The 17,339-nt window shown below is 39.2% G+C and overlaps 1 protein-coding gene across 10 annotated transcripts in view; it reads right to left on the bottom strand.

The window, feature by feature from the left end:
* Positions 1-17,339, bottom strand: part of xpot (exportin, tRNA (nuclear export receptor for tRNAs)) — a 147,151-nt gene that overhangs the window by 29,274 nt on the left and 100,538 nt on the right. For 9 of the 10 annotated variants that reach the window (XM_069904223.1, XM_069904221.1, XM_069904227.1 and 6 more), the window contains 6 exons: positions 15,534-15,616; positions 15,299-15,355; positions 12,413-12,482; positions 10,810-11,028; positions 3,971-4,155; positions 1,844-2,012 (listed from right to left, as the gene is read on the bottom strand). In XM_069904223.1, the coding sequence (XP_069760324.1) occupies positions 1,844-2,012; positions 3,971-4,155; positions 10,810-11,028; positions 12,413-12,482; positions 15,299-15,355; positions 15,534-15,616 (783 nt within the window). Of the gene's footprint in view, positions 1-1,843; positions 2,013-3,970; positions 4,156-10,297; positions 10,352-10,809; positions 11,029-12,412; positions 12,483-15,298; positions 15,356-15,533; positions 15,617-17,339 lie in introns of those variants that run through there. The other variant, XM_069904229.1, reaches the window with a different exon arrangement.

Genomic DNA, 17,339 nt, shown 5'->3' with positions numbered 1-17,339 from the left:
TTACAACCTTTTTGCAACATTCACTGTATCCTCTTGTTCTTTTTCCAACAGGGACTGTGTCAGACATTGCTTGTCGGCGTCAAATAAACAGGTGATTGGTGGTCAATGCTGTTTCCAAGCAGTCTCTAGGACCATCACTCACTACAAGCACATGATTTCTGTATTTCCGAATCCCCATTTTCTCCATTGCACACTAATTTGGCAGCAGCAAGTCCCGTTTCTCCCACAACACAACTGAGAAGCCAGGGCATTTACGCAGAACCATCCTGAATAATTTGAATCTTCTTCGAAAGGCTGGTGGAGAATTAAGAGGACGCTTGTAGGACAGAGCAACTTTCCCCAATGAGAATGCTAAACAGAAGTCTTTTACCACAAGAGAGATCGAGGAGCAATTTAACTAAGATTATAAAAACAGGGGCCAAAATGGGCTAAATTGGGGTTGCTTAATTCCTTGAAGAGATCAAATAGCTAGGGGACTTAGATTAAAGGCAATTTAAATTAGACATACAATACGATTACAAAGCCCTTCCAGCCCACGAGCCCATGCCCCCCAAATACACCAATCAACCTATAAATGTCGTACATTTTGAAGGGTGGGACGAAATCAGAGAAAACCCATTCAGACATGGGGAGAATCTGCAAACACCTCTCAGACAGCACCGTATTCAAAGCCAGGTTGCTGGCACTGTAACAGTGCGCTAACCAGGACACTGATTGGTGGCAGGATTACAGAGAGCTGAGGAGGAATCCAGTTCACCAAACATTTCATTGAAATTCAGAAAGTTCTTGGATAGGAATAAACAGGCCATTCAGCCCCTCAAGGATGGTCTGACATTCAACATCAAACACCATTTTCGAGCTGTATCCTCATGTCCCTTGGTGTCTTTAAACTTAGAAACCCAGAGTTAAAAGGCTCCAAAAGCCTCAAAGGTTGAGAATTACAGTCTTTTCTTCACACTTCGGTCCTAAATGACCTATTCCTCAAGTTTGAGACTTGGTCAGGTCCAAATAAATCAACTAAAGAATTATGAATGTTAGTGAGGTTACCTCCCATTTCTTTTGAAGTTCACAGAAGAGACCAAGATTACTCAATCAATCTTTGAATAGCACACTTGATGTGTAGCAGCCTAGGCCATTAGGAAAGAGGTCTAGGTGCCACAATATTCGATGCCACCAGGTTCAGGAGCAATTAATACCCCTCCACCAGACTCCTAAACAACCATCTCAATCATGAGACTAATTCCTTACTTTCCACATTATTTATTATTGACTATTTATTATCTGGATTGCCATGTGTTTTCACTTTTCTCTTTTGTATACACATCTTTTCTTGAGTCCAGTTTATTGCACAACTGATAAGTAGAAATTCTGTGGCCCACAGAAATTCTGTGGCATGTACCCAGACAATAAATCTGAACTTTGAACTTTTACAAGGCTACATACTTGTAGCTATTTTGACAGAATAGGGTTGTACAGTTAGTGTAGCAGTTAGCACCAGTAATCTGGTTCAAATCTGGTGCTGTCTGTAAGGAGTTTGTAAGTTCTCCTCATGTCTGCGTGGGTTTCCTCCCACCCTCCAAAAATGTATAGGGTTGTAGCTTAATTGGATGCCACAGTGCTCTTCTCAATCCTCTAAGTGATGAAAATTCTCATCTCTGCCCTGAATGGGCACCCATTGGTTCTGGCCACATCTCCCTTACCATTATGGTATTAATCGTGTTAACAGCAATGACCAACTGTACATACTGGACACAAATACCATAAAAATATCATTACCCTTTGAAGGAGCCACCCAGATGCAAAGAAAAATTAATACTTGCTGTGATCGTAGTGTGGCACGGACCTGTTCAGTGTTGAAGAAACCAGAAGCCATGAGCACTTGACAAAGCGATTCTACAAGTTTAGTCTTATCAATAGGATCCATGCCTTTATTTACTATTTCAAATAGACAGTCACAGGCTTCCTCACGGAGGACTTCCACTGACATATGACTGAGCAACACATTTACAAACCTAGAAAAGATATGGAAGATATTGGTGCTAGGATTCATCTGGCCTGAACAAATTGGTAGACTCGTGTTGCATGAATTAAAATATGAAAGTGCAGACCATGTGATTGAAGTAAAAACGATGCTGGAGAAACTCAGCAGGTCAAGCAATGTCCTTTATGTAGCAAAGATAAAGTTACATAACTAATGTTTTGGCCTCGAGCTCTTCGTCAAGGTATGAACAACATGTAGGTAGACACTTGAACTAAATGATGGGGTGGGGGGGAAGGGGCACATCCACCCATTTTCTTCTGCCTGTCAGACTTGGGGGGGGGGGGGAGGGTTGGCTCTGGGGAAGGGAGTGGAGAGCTGGAGGAAAGGAGAGAGATGGGGAAGAGAGGGAGAATAGGGAGTGGGCTAGCAGAAACCGGAGAAGTTGAGAAGTGCCTGGTGGAAAATTAGGTGCTGCTCCTCCAATTACTTTGACATGGTTAGCACAACACTGTTACAGCACCAGTGATCAGGACCAAGATTTGAATCCAGCACTGTCTGTAAGGAGTTTGTACCTTCTACCCGTAACCTACTTGGGTTTCCTCCAGGTGCTCCCCTACCATCTTAAACATACCAGGGGTTGTAGGTCAATTGGGCGGCATCGATCTGTGGGCCTGTTACTATGTTGTATACTTACATTTTTTTTTTATTTTTTAAATAATTTACGGGTGGCCTTGGCTTGTCAGTACATGAGAAAGTAAAACATGAAAGTCTGCAGACACTATGGTTGAACTAAAAACAATGCTGGAGAAACTCAGTGGGTCAAACAGTGTCCTTTATATAACAAAGATAAAGTTACATAACCAACATATTGGGGTTGATCCCTTCAAAGTATTTTTGGTTACATTTCCTGTCACAAACTGCAGAAGTAAACCTCCCCAACTAAAAGATCAATGGTGTGGAACAATTGCCTTAAGATTTCAGTAACCAACCCCCCCGCCCCGCCCCCCCGACACATTTAGGATCCTCTTGGGAGATTTGTTTCAAGATTTGGCAAAACCTGCAGTCAGAGACAAAATCCATAAAATTATCAGGGATAACCTCTTCGAATGCCACCTCAAGTTCTCTTCTGTGTTCAGATGACCATTTGGGAGTATTTCTATTAAAGCCTTCCTTAACTGGCAGGCAAAACAGACATTGTTTTACAACAAAACCACTATGGCACAAAAACTGCTGCAGGAACTCAAGAATTAGGCAGTATCCACAATCCCAATGAGCTCCTTCAACATTTAACTCATTGTATCCAGAACTGCCTTACACTTGGTTCCCTGATTTCAGTCATTAGTTCAAATCCCACCACGGCAGCTAGGAAAAATTCAAATTCAAATAAGTACAAATTTACTTCAATATCCACAGACAAACAAAAATGTCCTGAAGAATGTTTATCAGTGAGAAAGAGATATGCAACTCCCACTGTTAAATAAAATTGGGAGTGAGGCTTGGAGAACCCTCCCCTTCAAGTTTGAATCTGTGTGGAAGCAAATCACAAGGTGGAAGTTTGGATTTTTTTATGTGGGAATAACAACTTTAATTTTCTCAAAAGGAAAGAATGAAGTAAATCTGAGGAAAATGCATAGATTTTTTTGACAGTCATACAAAAATTAATAAATACATTGATAGGGTCAATGACCCAAAATATTAACTGTTTTGATTTGCTGAGGATCTCCTGCATTGTTTTCATTTCAGATTTCCGGAATCTGTAATTTCTGTCACTTTAAGTACTTGCTACTTTATAAAAAGCCACCAACAGTTAAAATGTAATAAATGTGACAGACAGTGCCCACAAATACTACACATATTACACTCCATCCAACCTGTTTACCTCCTGAAGGAAACAATTCTCAAACAAAATTCTTGTGGCTTTTTGTTAAACAGAAGCTCGTTCTACTGTGCATGCAAAAAAAAGCAACGTTTGTTCCCAAAGACAGCTACCTTTCATTTGCTATTAGATTCAAGTCAATCCAGGAGACAAAGGCTCCTACAACCTCAAGGCACTGACAGGTGAGTTCGGAGTTGGTTTGTTGATAGGTGCGCAAGATCTGGTACCAAGACTCCACGAGGTTTGGTATACATTGTTCCCTCATTGCATCTTTTATTAAGGTATTTCGCCTACACTCCTAGTTACAAAAAAAGCCTTCATTAAAAAGAGATCTACAAATCATTCTGATGGCATTATACAAGAAATCAAACTTAAAATATGCAAAAGTTTAATACAAACACATACAGAATCAAATGCAGGAAGACTTGGCTTTTGTTACAGAATAAAACTGCCAAAATTAATCATACAGACTTACCCATAGAGCCAAGCATTTGTTTATTTCCCTAAATAAACTTACTTTTCTTTTTATTTAGAATTAAAGTTAGACACTTCTACATGAGAAACAAATAGGCAGAGGGAGGAAGTGGAGAGGGGACACTCACCATTTTCAAATTATAGTTTCAAGGCAAGAGCCAAGGTCACCGGAAAGAAATATAGGACCTGTGAAAGAACGCTGCCTCCGATTATTTGAAAGCAGGGAGATTTATTTCCTTCTGTTGTCCTTCGAGACCAGGAACGACACCCCTATTTTCCTACCTTGAAACAGAACCTGAAGGGATTCATTTAACATAGGATGACCTTTGCAAACCTGCTATCACAAGATGTTGAGAATAAGGTCTAAGGACACGTGGGTTCAAGTTAACTGAAGTCTATCCCTGTACACACCAACCAATCTGATCCCCTCTTGCCTAACTTGGCACAGCTTGGTTTCACTCACCTCCATCCCTCTCAAGGCTTGCCCCTTTCTTTTCTCCTCTTAGCTTCCCCAGACTACTTGCCCTCTCATATAATGTTCACAGATTCCACGATCTAAGTATTTCTTAAAGATTCTCAGATTTTTAGGAGTCACATGATGGAGTAGTGTCCGGTAGGGGAATACCAGCCCTCTCCAGAAAAGAAAAAGTGAAGAAAATACAAAGTTCAAGAAATACAAAACATAACAAATGATAAAGTTGTAGAGAAAAGAAAGAAAATGGCACCCAAGAAGGAAAAAGTAAAAACAACGGGAAAAAAAGACACTGGAAGAGAAAGGAGAAGGGCTGACCTGCACGAAGAAACAGGGAGCCGTCGTGGAGAAGAGAGCCCGTTCTCAGAGGTTGGTGACAACCCCGCAGAGTCGCGACCACTGGACTGCAAAAATGGCTCTCTGAGACAAACAAAAGTGCGCAACTGTGCTTACTAAAAAGAACACCGACGGGAGGGAGGCTCAGCAGAGGAGCGGGGAAACACAAGGCGACCAGCTGAGGGATGCACAACACCAGGACTCTCAGCTGGAAGAGGAAAGTGACAGGAAAGGGAGTGAAGGGAAAGAAGCAGCCCAGCAAAGTGAGACAAGCAACTCATCAGGAAAGTCAGAAGAGATACAAGGAAGAGAAGACACAAATACAGGTACAGACACAGATGAAGACCAGGATCTACACAGAGAAATAGAAGGTAAAACAGATGGACAGAATATAGATAGTTTTTTTTTCAAGAACAAATGAGAGCATTAAAATGGTTGACATTAGAATTTAGTGAAATTAAAAGAAAAATGAAAAGTACAGAAGAAAAAGTGAGTAGAATAGAGCTGGTCATGACAGAAATAGGGAAAAGAGTAGAAAATGTGGAAGAACGAGAAACGGCTGTAGAAATGGAAGTAAACGACTTAAAAAGAAAATTGGAAGAAAGTGATAAAAAAGTTATAGTCACAAGAGTTGTTCGCTCAGAAGTAGGAGAAACAACATAAAAATAGTGGGCCTGAAGGAGGGTGAAGAAGGCACAGACATGAAGGAATTTATAAAAGAATGGATCCCAAAGGTCCTGGGAATGACAGAAATGCAGGAAGGAATGGAAATAGAAAGGGCACACAGAACACGAGCTCCAAAACCACAGACATCAAAAATCAAGATAAGTTTTAGTAAAATTTTTTGAGATATATGACAAGAGAAAATATTCTGAAGCGGGCAAGGAATAAAATTAGAGAAGACAAACCATTGGAATACTAGGGTCAAAAAATATTTTTTTTACCCAGACATAAGTTTTGAACTCAAAGAAGAGGAAGGAGTTTAATACAGCAAAATCAATCCAATGGAAAAAAGGTTATAAATTTATGTTAAGACATCCAGCTGTGCTTAAAATATTTATCCCTGGGGAACAAAACAGACGGTTTTCGGATCCGGAGGAGGCATGAGAATTTGCAGAACGCCTGCAGGACAGAAGGAGAGATGAAGAGTCGTAACAAGAATGAAGAACGGCGATAAAATATATATAATGTAAAAATAATGTATATGTAAGAACTAAAGAAGGGAAAGAAAATGGAAGAAGGGGGAAAAGAGGGTGAATTTTGTTATATCTGTAAAAAAAGTATTTTCTGGGGGGGGTTGGGTGGGAGAGAATAACCGTCACTGTGAAATCAGTTGACGCTTGCAAACAGGTTCGCAATCCAAAAGGAGAGGAGTTGTGGTTGCCCAGCAAGGGATAAGAGGCAACTCAAAGTGGGGAGGGGGGGGTGGAACATTTGGGGCTAAGGGAATATTGGATGTGGGAGTTGAAGTATTTTATGTTTTAAATGTGTTGTCATACATTGAGTTTAAAAAGGGAAAACAGATGAAAAATGGGGAAAAGGGTGGTGAGGAAGTGGAATGAGGTGTAAACAGGATATGAGATGGCCATGTTGAATTATATGACTACAAATATTATTGGAATACATAACCAAATTAAACAGAAGAGGCTATGACATTTACTGAAAAAAGAAAAAATAGACATAGCATTTGTGCAGGTAACGCATCTAACTGAAGTGGAACATAATAAATTAGAGACACTGGGTAGGGCACGTAGCGGCAGCATCATATAATTCAAAAGCTAAAAATGTAGCTATATTAATTAATAAAAATGTACCAATCAAAATAGAGGAGGAAATAATAGATCCAGCAGGGAGGTATGTAATGATAAAGTGTCAGATATATTCAGAATTTTGGAATTTGCTCAATATATATGCACCTAATGAGGAGGATCAAAAGTTTATGCAAGATTTTTTTTGAAGATTGTAGCTACACAAGGAAATATATTGATAGGAGGGGATTTTAACCTTAATTTGGATCCAATGTTGAATAAAACTGGACAAAAGACTAGCAAAAAGAATAAAGTGGCCAAACGTATGGTTAAATCAATGCACGAAATGAAACTTATGGATATGTGGAGGAGGAAGCACCCAAGGGAGAAGGAATACTCATATTATTCGAGTAGGCATAAAACATTGTCAAGGATTGATATGTTTTTGTTGTCAGCCCATATTCAAGGGAGAGTTAGGAAACTGAATATAAAGCTAAATTGCTATCTGATCATTCACCCCTGTTGTTAGCAATAGAACTGGAGGACATCCCACCCTGGAAGTTAAACTCCATGCTACCTAAAAGGCTGGAATTTAGAGAGTTTATTGAATGCCAAATTAAAACATACTTTGAAATAAATATGGAATCAGTGATAGACAAGTTTATATTATGGGATGCAATGAAAGCCTTCATTAGAGGGCAGATAATAAGTTATGTAACTAAGATGAAAAAGGACTACAATCAGGAAATAGAGCAGTTGGAAAGGGAGATAGTAAGTACAGAAAAGGAACTAGCAACAAGGGATGATATATCAATAAGAGAATTGGCAGACAAAAAAAAATACGAAGCATTACAAATGTATAAGGTGGAGAAGAACAATGAAAATTAAGCAAAAGTATTATGAATTAGGAGAAAAAACAAAATATTAGCCTGGCAACTTAAAGCAAAACACCCAATAGTGGCTGCTGCTTTAGACACAGAGAAAGCCTTTGACAGAGTAGAATGGAATTATTTATTCAAAGTATTTCAGAGGTTCAACCTACCAGAAAAATATATTAATTGGATTAAAGCATTGAATAATGCACCATTGGTAAAGGTAACAGTAAATGGATATGTATCGAACCAATTTAAATTAACAAGGTCAACTGGGCAGGGATCTCCATTATCTCCCTCACTGTTTGCTTTAGCAATAGAACCATTGACAGAACTGATAAGAACAGAAAATAAAATAAAAGGGATAAAAATAAAGGAGCAGTACAAAATCAGTTTATTTGCAGATGACATCATAGTATACTTAACAGAACCAGAAATATCAATAAAAGAACTAAATAAGAAATTGAAGGAATATGGAGAAATATCGGGGTACAAGATCAACGCAAATAAAAGTGAAGTGATGCCAATGAATAATGCGGATTATGGAGAATTTTAAAAAGAATCACCATTTAAATGGCAAACACAAGCAATCAGATACCTAGGTATTAGGTTAGATAATAATTTAAGTCACTTGTATAAATTAAATTATCAGCCACTGATAAAGAAATTGCAGAAGACTTGAAACATTGGAAAGAATTACCGCTAACGTTGATTGGGAGGGTAAATTACATTAAAATGAATGTTTTCCCAAGGATACAATACTTATTTCAATCCTTACCAATTCCCTTAACAGAAAAATTCTTTAATGAACTAAAGAGAATAATAAGGAAATTTTTATGGAAAGGGGAGAAAGAGGATAGCGTTAGATAAATTAACAGAGAGGTACAACCAAGGTGATTTGCAGTTACCAAATTTTAAAAATTATTATAGAGCAGCACAATTAAGGTATTATCAGATTTTTATCAGACAAGAGAAAAACCAAATTGGACTAAGATAGAACTAGATAAAATAGGGGAGAAGGTACCGGAACATATAATTTATAAGTGGGAAGTTAGTACAATATAAAAGCTCATCATTTACTCAATATATGGAAGATTCACTTAGAAAGGAACAAATGACCAAATACCAAAATTATTATTGATGCAAAATAAGCTAATCCCTTTCACAATAGATAACCTTTCCTTTAGAGAATGGGAGAGAAAAGGAATTAAAAGAATAGAAAATTGTTTTTTGAGAATTTATTAACATTTGAACAAATGAAGTACAAATATGGAATAACTCATGGTACAATGTTTGCATACCATTAACTGAAAGCCTACTTAAAGGATAAATTGGGAAACAGACTAAGATTACCAGAAGGAAGCAGTTTTGAATATGTGATTACAGACACAATGATAATCAAAAGATTTATAACAAACGTGTACATCAAGCTGCAAGGAAAATGATGAAATAAGCTATAAACCCAAACAAGAGTGGGAAAAGAATTTAAACAAAGATAAAAAAATGCAACATGAGAAAAGTTATGTTCTGGAACTATGAAGAATATAATAAACATCATACAGTATAATTGGTTACACAGGTTATATATCACACCCCAAAAGTTAAAAAAAGGACCCAACAGTATCAGATAGATGTTTTTGCTGTAAGAAGGAAATGGGAACAGTACATGCAATTTGGGCATGTGAGAAAGTGGAAAAGTTTTGGGAAGATCTAAATCAGATATTAAATAAAATCACAAAAAACAACATATCAAAAAATCCAGAGATCTTTCTTTTAAGTAATAGAAGTAGTAAAGAATTAGGCCTCAAGCTGGATGAAGCGCAAAAAAGATTTATGATAGCCTGCACTGTAGCAAAAAAATGTATAATGTCAACTTGGAAATCGGAAGAGAGCCTGAGAATACAGCAATGGTACATGGAAATGAATAAATGTATTCCATTGGAAAAAACATACAATTTAAAAAATAAAGTCACATTATTTGAACAAATTTGGGAACCGTACACGGAACAGAGGGCTTGCCTCGCACCTCCACCCCCTAAAATGATAAGACAAAATTACTTGATCCAGTGTGTAAAAGTAGATGACACATTTTTATTATTTATTTTTCATTGTGTGATGACATTGTTTAATGGTTTATTGTATTGTATATGATGAATGTTTATTGATTTTGGAGGGGGGAGGGAAGGGGAGAAAATGCCACTGTGTATATTTAAGAGGGAAATGTTTCTATGTATTTTGGTTATGGTTCACAGTGTGAAAAATAAAAAATTATATTTAAAAAATTCTCAGATTTTTAACACATTTCCTGTATAAAATATTCCTATTTACTGAAGGGCTGAGGGAAAAGGCAAGGAAGACTGTAGATCCTGTTCTCAATCACCTTGTACTGATACCACGTGGACTTTCACCAACACCAAGAGAATAGGTTGGAATAGAACCCAATGCCACAATAATTCGCAATAGGCACATCATGGAAGTCTACAACTTTTATCACTACATTGAATCAGAAACTACAAACCAAAGAGAAAATAAGCTTACTTTTAATATGTGCAACCTTGGTCCATTGTCAATTTATCTACCCCGATGCAAGTTTGTGTGGTTTCTGATGCCAATGAGAAATCATCATAAATTTAAAGTCACAAAACATCAAAAATGTTAAAATTATTGCCTGATGCCTTTCAGAAATATCCAATTCTTGATGATGCATTTCAGGAATCCAAATCAAAGCCTTTTTTTAAGGTGTAACAAATTCCTAATGGTTAACAGGTGATAAATCAACACCAATCTGTGGTGCATTTGCCAGAGTATGCTACTTTATAAATAACAAATAAATAAATAGGCTATTTTGTGGGCCTGTCAGGAGTTTGAATTTCAGTGACTGAAACAAACATACTGATGGAGACAAATAGTAACTGGAAGAGAATACATGACTATTGTACTGCAAATGCCAACAATTTCAAAACTGTCTCATGCTTAAGACTGACATATTTCAGTATAAAGCAACCTAGCAGATTACTGTGGAAAATCAGATTCACACTCATTGTCCTCACCTCTGCTGTGTGAACAATGTCCCGATCCACCACTTCTGCATCAATGGCCATAAGGATTCGCAAATACAGATCAACTCCTCGGGGATTAAGGCCAACAATTGAGAGCAGATCAAAGAAGAATTTGGGCCACTTGGTCAGATACTCGGTTAAAAAAAGCAAAGCAAAGACCTGAGCTGCTTTGTTACGAATGAAAGTCTTCTCTTGGTGTGGACTGACCAACTGCGAAGGACAGAGACAAACGTAAACTATGCATTATTCAGGAGCACTTTGAAACATATATACATACTTGTCGAATTCTGTGGACCAAATTTTAAGGTAAAATTTAGGGGGACGACCATTGCACACATCCTGCTTTTGACCACAGTAAGTACCTGCATTGGTCGAGGCATCCAGAGCTTGGATGGGCAGGCAGGACCAAGTGGTAAGTCTGCATTTGGGGTGCAGGGAGTTCAGAGAGACAAGCTGCCAGGGTCTAGGTAAGAGCCTACGGTTGGGACATTGGGAGCTCAGATGGGCTGGATTAATTTGATTAAGGTCTGTTGGACAGGAATTTAACAGTAATAAATCAAATTTAAACATAACTAATTATTCCAATCTATTTGAACTTTTAAGGGAACTGAACATTAAGGCCTTCGCGAGACCACTGTTTCCACAACACGAGACCTGGCTATCACTTGGCTTATTCTACAATAGAGCTTGTGGATACCATGGCAAGGAAGAAAGGCAATGATGGCAGGAATCCAAGGGCAGACTGCTGGTCGAATTGTGCACAATCTAACCAATAATAACATATAAAGATACTTTGTCTCTCTTGGTTACAGTGGCAAGGTACGCAGTGTTTACTACCTCAAAGCCCCAGGTTCAGGTTAGCCTTGTGTGGAGTCAGTACACTCTCAGTGTGATGATGTGAATCACCCCCATGCAGGTTGGTCGACTAATTGACCACTGTAAATTACTGTATAGGGTGGCAGGAATTGATGGGTATGCAAGATAGGGGAGGTTCATAGCAAAAGATCAAATCCTACACAGAGATCACACAAATGTGAGATTTTATTTAATCAGTCACTTTAAACTTGCCCCTCAAGTCTTCAACCCTCCCCAAAGGGGAACAGCTTCCCCTCTCCTCACCCAACTCGAACAGCTCAAGATTTTGCACGTTGTTATCCACTTTCTTCTTTACCTTTGTCATTCAAGCCAAAATACCCATTTTTGTTTTGTTAGCAGAATTGGATGCTTTACTCTATCCATATCTGCTATAACCTTACTTTGATCCAGTCTCTCTAGGAAACCAAGTTACTTAGCCCACCACCACTCTCCCTGCAGCTTTACAAGCGTGTATTGTTTCCCACCCAATTCTGAAGTGCTTCTGATCTGAAATGCTGACTGTGTCTTCCCACAGACATAGTCTGACCTGCTGAGTTTCCAGCATTTTCTTCCAAAGCAAATGGGAATTCTTGAAGGACAATAGCAACTCAAAATTGATAGCCATTGAGAATAAACCCTTTGATACAACTTGCTGATCAAGTTGTCAAGAGTCACTTGAATAGTTTCAGATATTGCCTGGCGTGTTGAATGTTTGGGGCAGGATTATTGCGCTACTCACTTGAGCCTGAAGCCAGGTCATCATGGTTTGCCTAATGAGTTGGTGCTGGGATTCAGTCAGAGCAGCATACCTGTAATGTTAAGAAAAAGCTCACTCTCAATACATCATCTACACCCACAATATTAAGACAATAAAGGTTCAGGTGAGTGACTTGAAATATCACAAGAACTTATCCAAACAGCATCAAAATCCACAAAACCATATTTGTGAGTGAACGTTTGTGTGCATTTTAAAAATTAGTGGCAAGGCACCTCCAGGATACATGTACTGAGCGAGTCCACAATGCCAAATTTCCCTTTTATCTCCTTAAACATCCAGCTCCGTTTAAAGGCTGAGCGGCACGGTTGGCATAGTGGTTACCGCAATGCCTTTACAGAGCCAGGAAATCGGGACAAGGGTTCGAATCTCGCACTGTATCAGGAGTTTGTAGCTTCTCTCCATGTACGACTTCCTCCCACTGTTCAAAACGTACCGGGGTGCAGGTTAATTGGATGTAAACTGGGCGGCACGAACTTGTGGGCCGAAATCGCCTGTTATCATGCTGTATGTCTAAATATTAATTTTTAAATTTAATTTAAAAAACCAAAACTTTAAATTTAATTTGCAAGTGACTAACAAGTTCCTCTCCTGCTCACAACTTGGCATTCGACTGAGAGGGACAAACTACCTACCAGTTTTTTTGATGTGAACCAGTGTTCAACTCACTGCAAGTCTGTGACCAAGTGGTCAGCTCCAACTGGAAACCTGCAAATTCATGCCAGTCATGTTCTGAGCAATGTTCTTGCACAAGTCCGTGCATTTTATCCAAATGTGGAGACTGAGATTTAGCCAAGTGTGAGGAGCCACACCATGTTGGCAAGCAATTAGAATGGCAAATGAAACAATGGCCTTCACTGCTGAATAAGTAACACAAGTAAAACACCAAAGTCTGCATAGATAGTGGTTGAAGTAAAAACAATGTTAAAGAAACTCAGAAGGTCAAACAGTGAACTTCATCAGCAAAAGATACGTAACCGACGATTTAGGCTTGAGCCCTTCATCAAGGTATAAAAACTACTGGCAGGCATCAGATCAAAACGGTGGTAGAGGACGGGTAGGGGAAGGTGCATGATCATAAAGGAAAGAGGTGGGTAAGGGAGGGAAGGCACAGCAGCAAGCAGGGGAAGGGATGGCTCGGTGAATAGAGGGAAGGGGGTTAAGAGCCAAGGGAAAGAAGACAAAGGGAAAGGGAGGGGAGGAAGGAGAGCAGATTAGCAGAAATCAGAGAAGTCAATGTTAATGCCATCCAGTTAGAGAGTGCCCAGACGGAATATCAGGTGTCGTTCCTCCAATTTACGGGTTGTCTTAGTGGGATAGTACATGATGCCATGGACAGGTAGGACAATAGGTATCACCACTGACACCCCAAGTGTGTGAAGAATGGGTAGTTTTGGCAGTGAGGTGTGAGGGTTCTATAATGCCAGGAAAGAAACTAAACGGAAGATTCTGAACCTTCAAGAAGATATTGTTACATTAAACAAGTGGATGGAGGACAATGTAGAGAAATGACAAGTTATCTGATTTGTTAGGAAAACCGACTATTTGATTCTATGCATGTTTCTAGCCAAATATCTCTGCTCCTATGTTCTACCCTTTTTGTCCATGAAGGCAAGTTACCTGCACGTCATCTTCCTTTATGCATTTAATTCTTTATTCTCTCCAACAATAAATCATGATGTGCTGAGACGAATTAGGTGAGGCAAAGTATGGCTTGAACTTATCCTCCTGACTTCTGGGTTGCCAATAGTGAAAAGGCATTGAAGCTCAAAGCTACAAAAAGTAGCTTTGCAAGCAAAAAGGAGAGCAGCTGAAGTAAAAATTCCTATCTTTGAATCAAGGAATCAAACATAGAGAGTCACTGCTTAACTCTGCTGCTCAAAGGGCACTGGCAGCCTCTGTGCAAGAAACAAAGTTAGCTTGTAATTTTGGAGACAGATAAAACATTTGCTTTGATTAGAAGTGGGATGAGCACAGATAAAGGAAACCTGCAATGTCTACAGGTGTAGGCCAAACCTCAGACTGCTCTACAAGAAAAGCTTGAGCAACCTTATTGGAGTTGATAATAAGGCAATTGACACAGGTTTCCAAGGGAGATTGACACCATAAATAACTAGCAGGTGTTTCCTTTCCAAAAGAAATTGAGTAATCAGTTGTATTTTTAATTCCCTCATCTTCTAGATATTTACTAGGATGTTGCCCAGACTTCAGGAACCGAGTTACAGGGAAAGATTAAACAGGACTCTATTCCCTAGAATGTAGAATAATGAGGGGAGACTTGATAGAGATATTTAAAATTATGAGGGATATAGACAGAATAAATGGAGGTAGGCTTTTTTCCACTAAGGGTAGGTGAGATACAAACCAGAGAACCCAGGTAGAGGGTGAAAGGAGAAAAGTTTAGGGGGAAACTTAAGAGTGCTGGGAGTGTGGAATGAGCTGCCACCTGAAGTGGTGAATATGGGCTCAATTTTAACATTTAAGAAGAATTTGGACAGGTCATGGATGGGAGAAGTATGCAGGACTTTGGACTAAGTGGGACAAGGCAGAAAAATGGATTGGCACAGACGAGAAGGGGCAAAGGGCCTGTTTCTATGCTGTAATGTTCTGTGCTTCTGGTATCTACGCATCCTGCCACTAACCACCCACAGATTATATGCTTGAGTCGGATAATACTGCCAATTTTCAAATCATAAAATCATCTTAACCTTAACCATCTTGCCATTATCCAGTTCACAAGGTAACAATTGCTATTTTATTGCCATTACAAGCCATATCAATATAACACACGGTTTATGAATTCAAAAACAATTAAAATGCAAACAAAATACTGTAAAGGGCTTCTCTTACCTGAACTTAATTTGATGTTCTAATACTTGAATACAAAAGAACTTTACATGGTCATCACTGAGGACAAGAAAGACAATTGAAATCATTGTTTTTTTTTAACCCCCTCTCCTTTAAGTTTCCCCAATTCAGAGCAATGTTGTTCTTCTCATTGGCTTAGAAAATTACGATTTTTTTCAAAGCATAAAAACTATGACTACTGATGACATTGACACCAAAGGAGAAGTGCATAGCTTACCTGTATATTCCCTGGGCTAAAGCTTCTGCACACACCTGCCATGCATCGTGGGAAACCTTCAACTGTTCAAAGTAAGCCAGGGCCTAAAGAATGAATCAAAAGGTTCATCATTTTTGTTCTCAGCTGGATGCAGATAGTTTAATATTTTCATAGCCAAAATTAACCCCTTGCGGTAGCTTAATTAGTTATTCTAAATTACCCATAGGGCATAGATAGATATGTGGGTGGAGAATTACTTGATAGGCATAATACGTAAACAGAAACAAGCAGAGAATGGAAATGGCATTGGTGAGATTGCTCCAGTTTGATGGCTCTTGTGTCTTCATGAAATACAGTAAAACTCCTGTTATCTAAAATCCAAGCAACTGGCAATTTTTTTTTTATTAAATCGTAGAAAATAAATAGGTAAAAGGAATGGAACTTTTAAATTGGTACCCTTCACTGTTGGTTTGCTAATTAAGTAACATGCAATCTCAAGCACCCAGAAAATTCACTAATCCAGCATCTATCAATGCTCATAGGTGCCAGATACCAGGGGTTACTGTATGAAGTCTATTAACTACTGATGCAGAGATCTGTCAATATTTCATGTGTTCCCCATAATGGTTAGTGCAGAGGTTAGTGCAACACTGTTACAGTGCCAGTGACCGGGGTTCAAATCCGGCGCTGTTTGCAAGGAGATTGTACAGTCTCCCCACATCTGCGTGGTTTTTCCCTCACACCCTTCAAAGTTGTACTGAGGGTTGCAGGTCATTTGGATGTAATTGGGTGGCACAGGCTCATGGGCCAAAAGGGCCCGTTCCCATGCTGTACATTTAAATTTAGCACATCTTTGGGAGGAAATAGCAATGGTCATTCACCCCCCCCCCCACAGTGGAGGTCAGGTAACTAGTGCTGAGGCAGCTACACACCTTGCCATGGCACCATGCCCTCCAAGAAGAAAAACACAAAAGTTTGAGAAACTCAGCAAGTCAAACAGTGTGTACTTTATGTAGCAAAGGTGGGGGGGCAACCCAGTTGGAGTAGCAGTTAACGCAATGCCTTTACAGTGCCAGCGATCGGAACCAGACCAGGATTTGAACCCCACGTTGTCTGTAAGGAATTTGTACATTCTCCCCGGGGACTCTGGTTTCCTCCCACTGTTCAAAATGTACCAAGGGTGCAGGTTAATTGGGCAGCATGGACTCATGGGCCAAATGGCCTGTTACCATGCTGGGCTAAGTCTATTTATTTATACATAACTAATGTTTCGGGCTTGAGCCCCTCATCAAGGTATGAGGAAAATATCAACAGGCATGCAAACAAATTGGTGCAGGGGGAGGGGGAGGACAAGAACAGATGAGAGCAGTGAGAGAATCCCACAGAACCTTCAGAGAGCAATGAACTTCTTCAGGGTAGGTATCCCTTGAAGAGATTTCAGAGTTTTTCAGTAGGCAGAAGTAAAACATGAAAGTTTGCAGACACCATGGTTGAAGTAAAAACACAATGTTGGAGAAATTCAGCTGGTCAAAAGTATACATTATGCATAATTGTCTATTTAACCCCTCGAGCTGCACCCACTATTCAGTGAGATGATTGCCGCTCCTGATATTCAGTAAGATTACTGCTAATCTCTAACTTCCATCTCCCCCAACAGTTTAGCAAGGTTTTCTCTCATTTCCGGTTTTGTGTCTTCAAACTGAAACATCAACTGTTTCTCCTCCCACATAGTCCAAACTGACTATTCCCAGCATTTTCTGTTTGATTAGGTTTTGAAGTTTCTTTTCCCTCCTATACACTGCAATTCTCATTTCTGTACACAAGTGA

Source organism: Narcine bancroftii, chromosome 11 (assembly GCF_036971445.1).
Source record: "Narcine bancroftii isolate sNarBan1 chromosome 11, sNarBan1.hap1, whole genome shotgun sequence".
NCBI classification, from domain to species: Eukaryota; Metazoa; Chordata; class Chondrichthyes; order Torpediniformes; family Narcinidae; genus Narcine; species Narcine bancroftii.
This window is presented reverse-complemented; position numbering and strand designations above follow the sequence as displayed.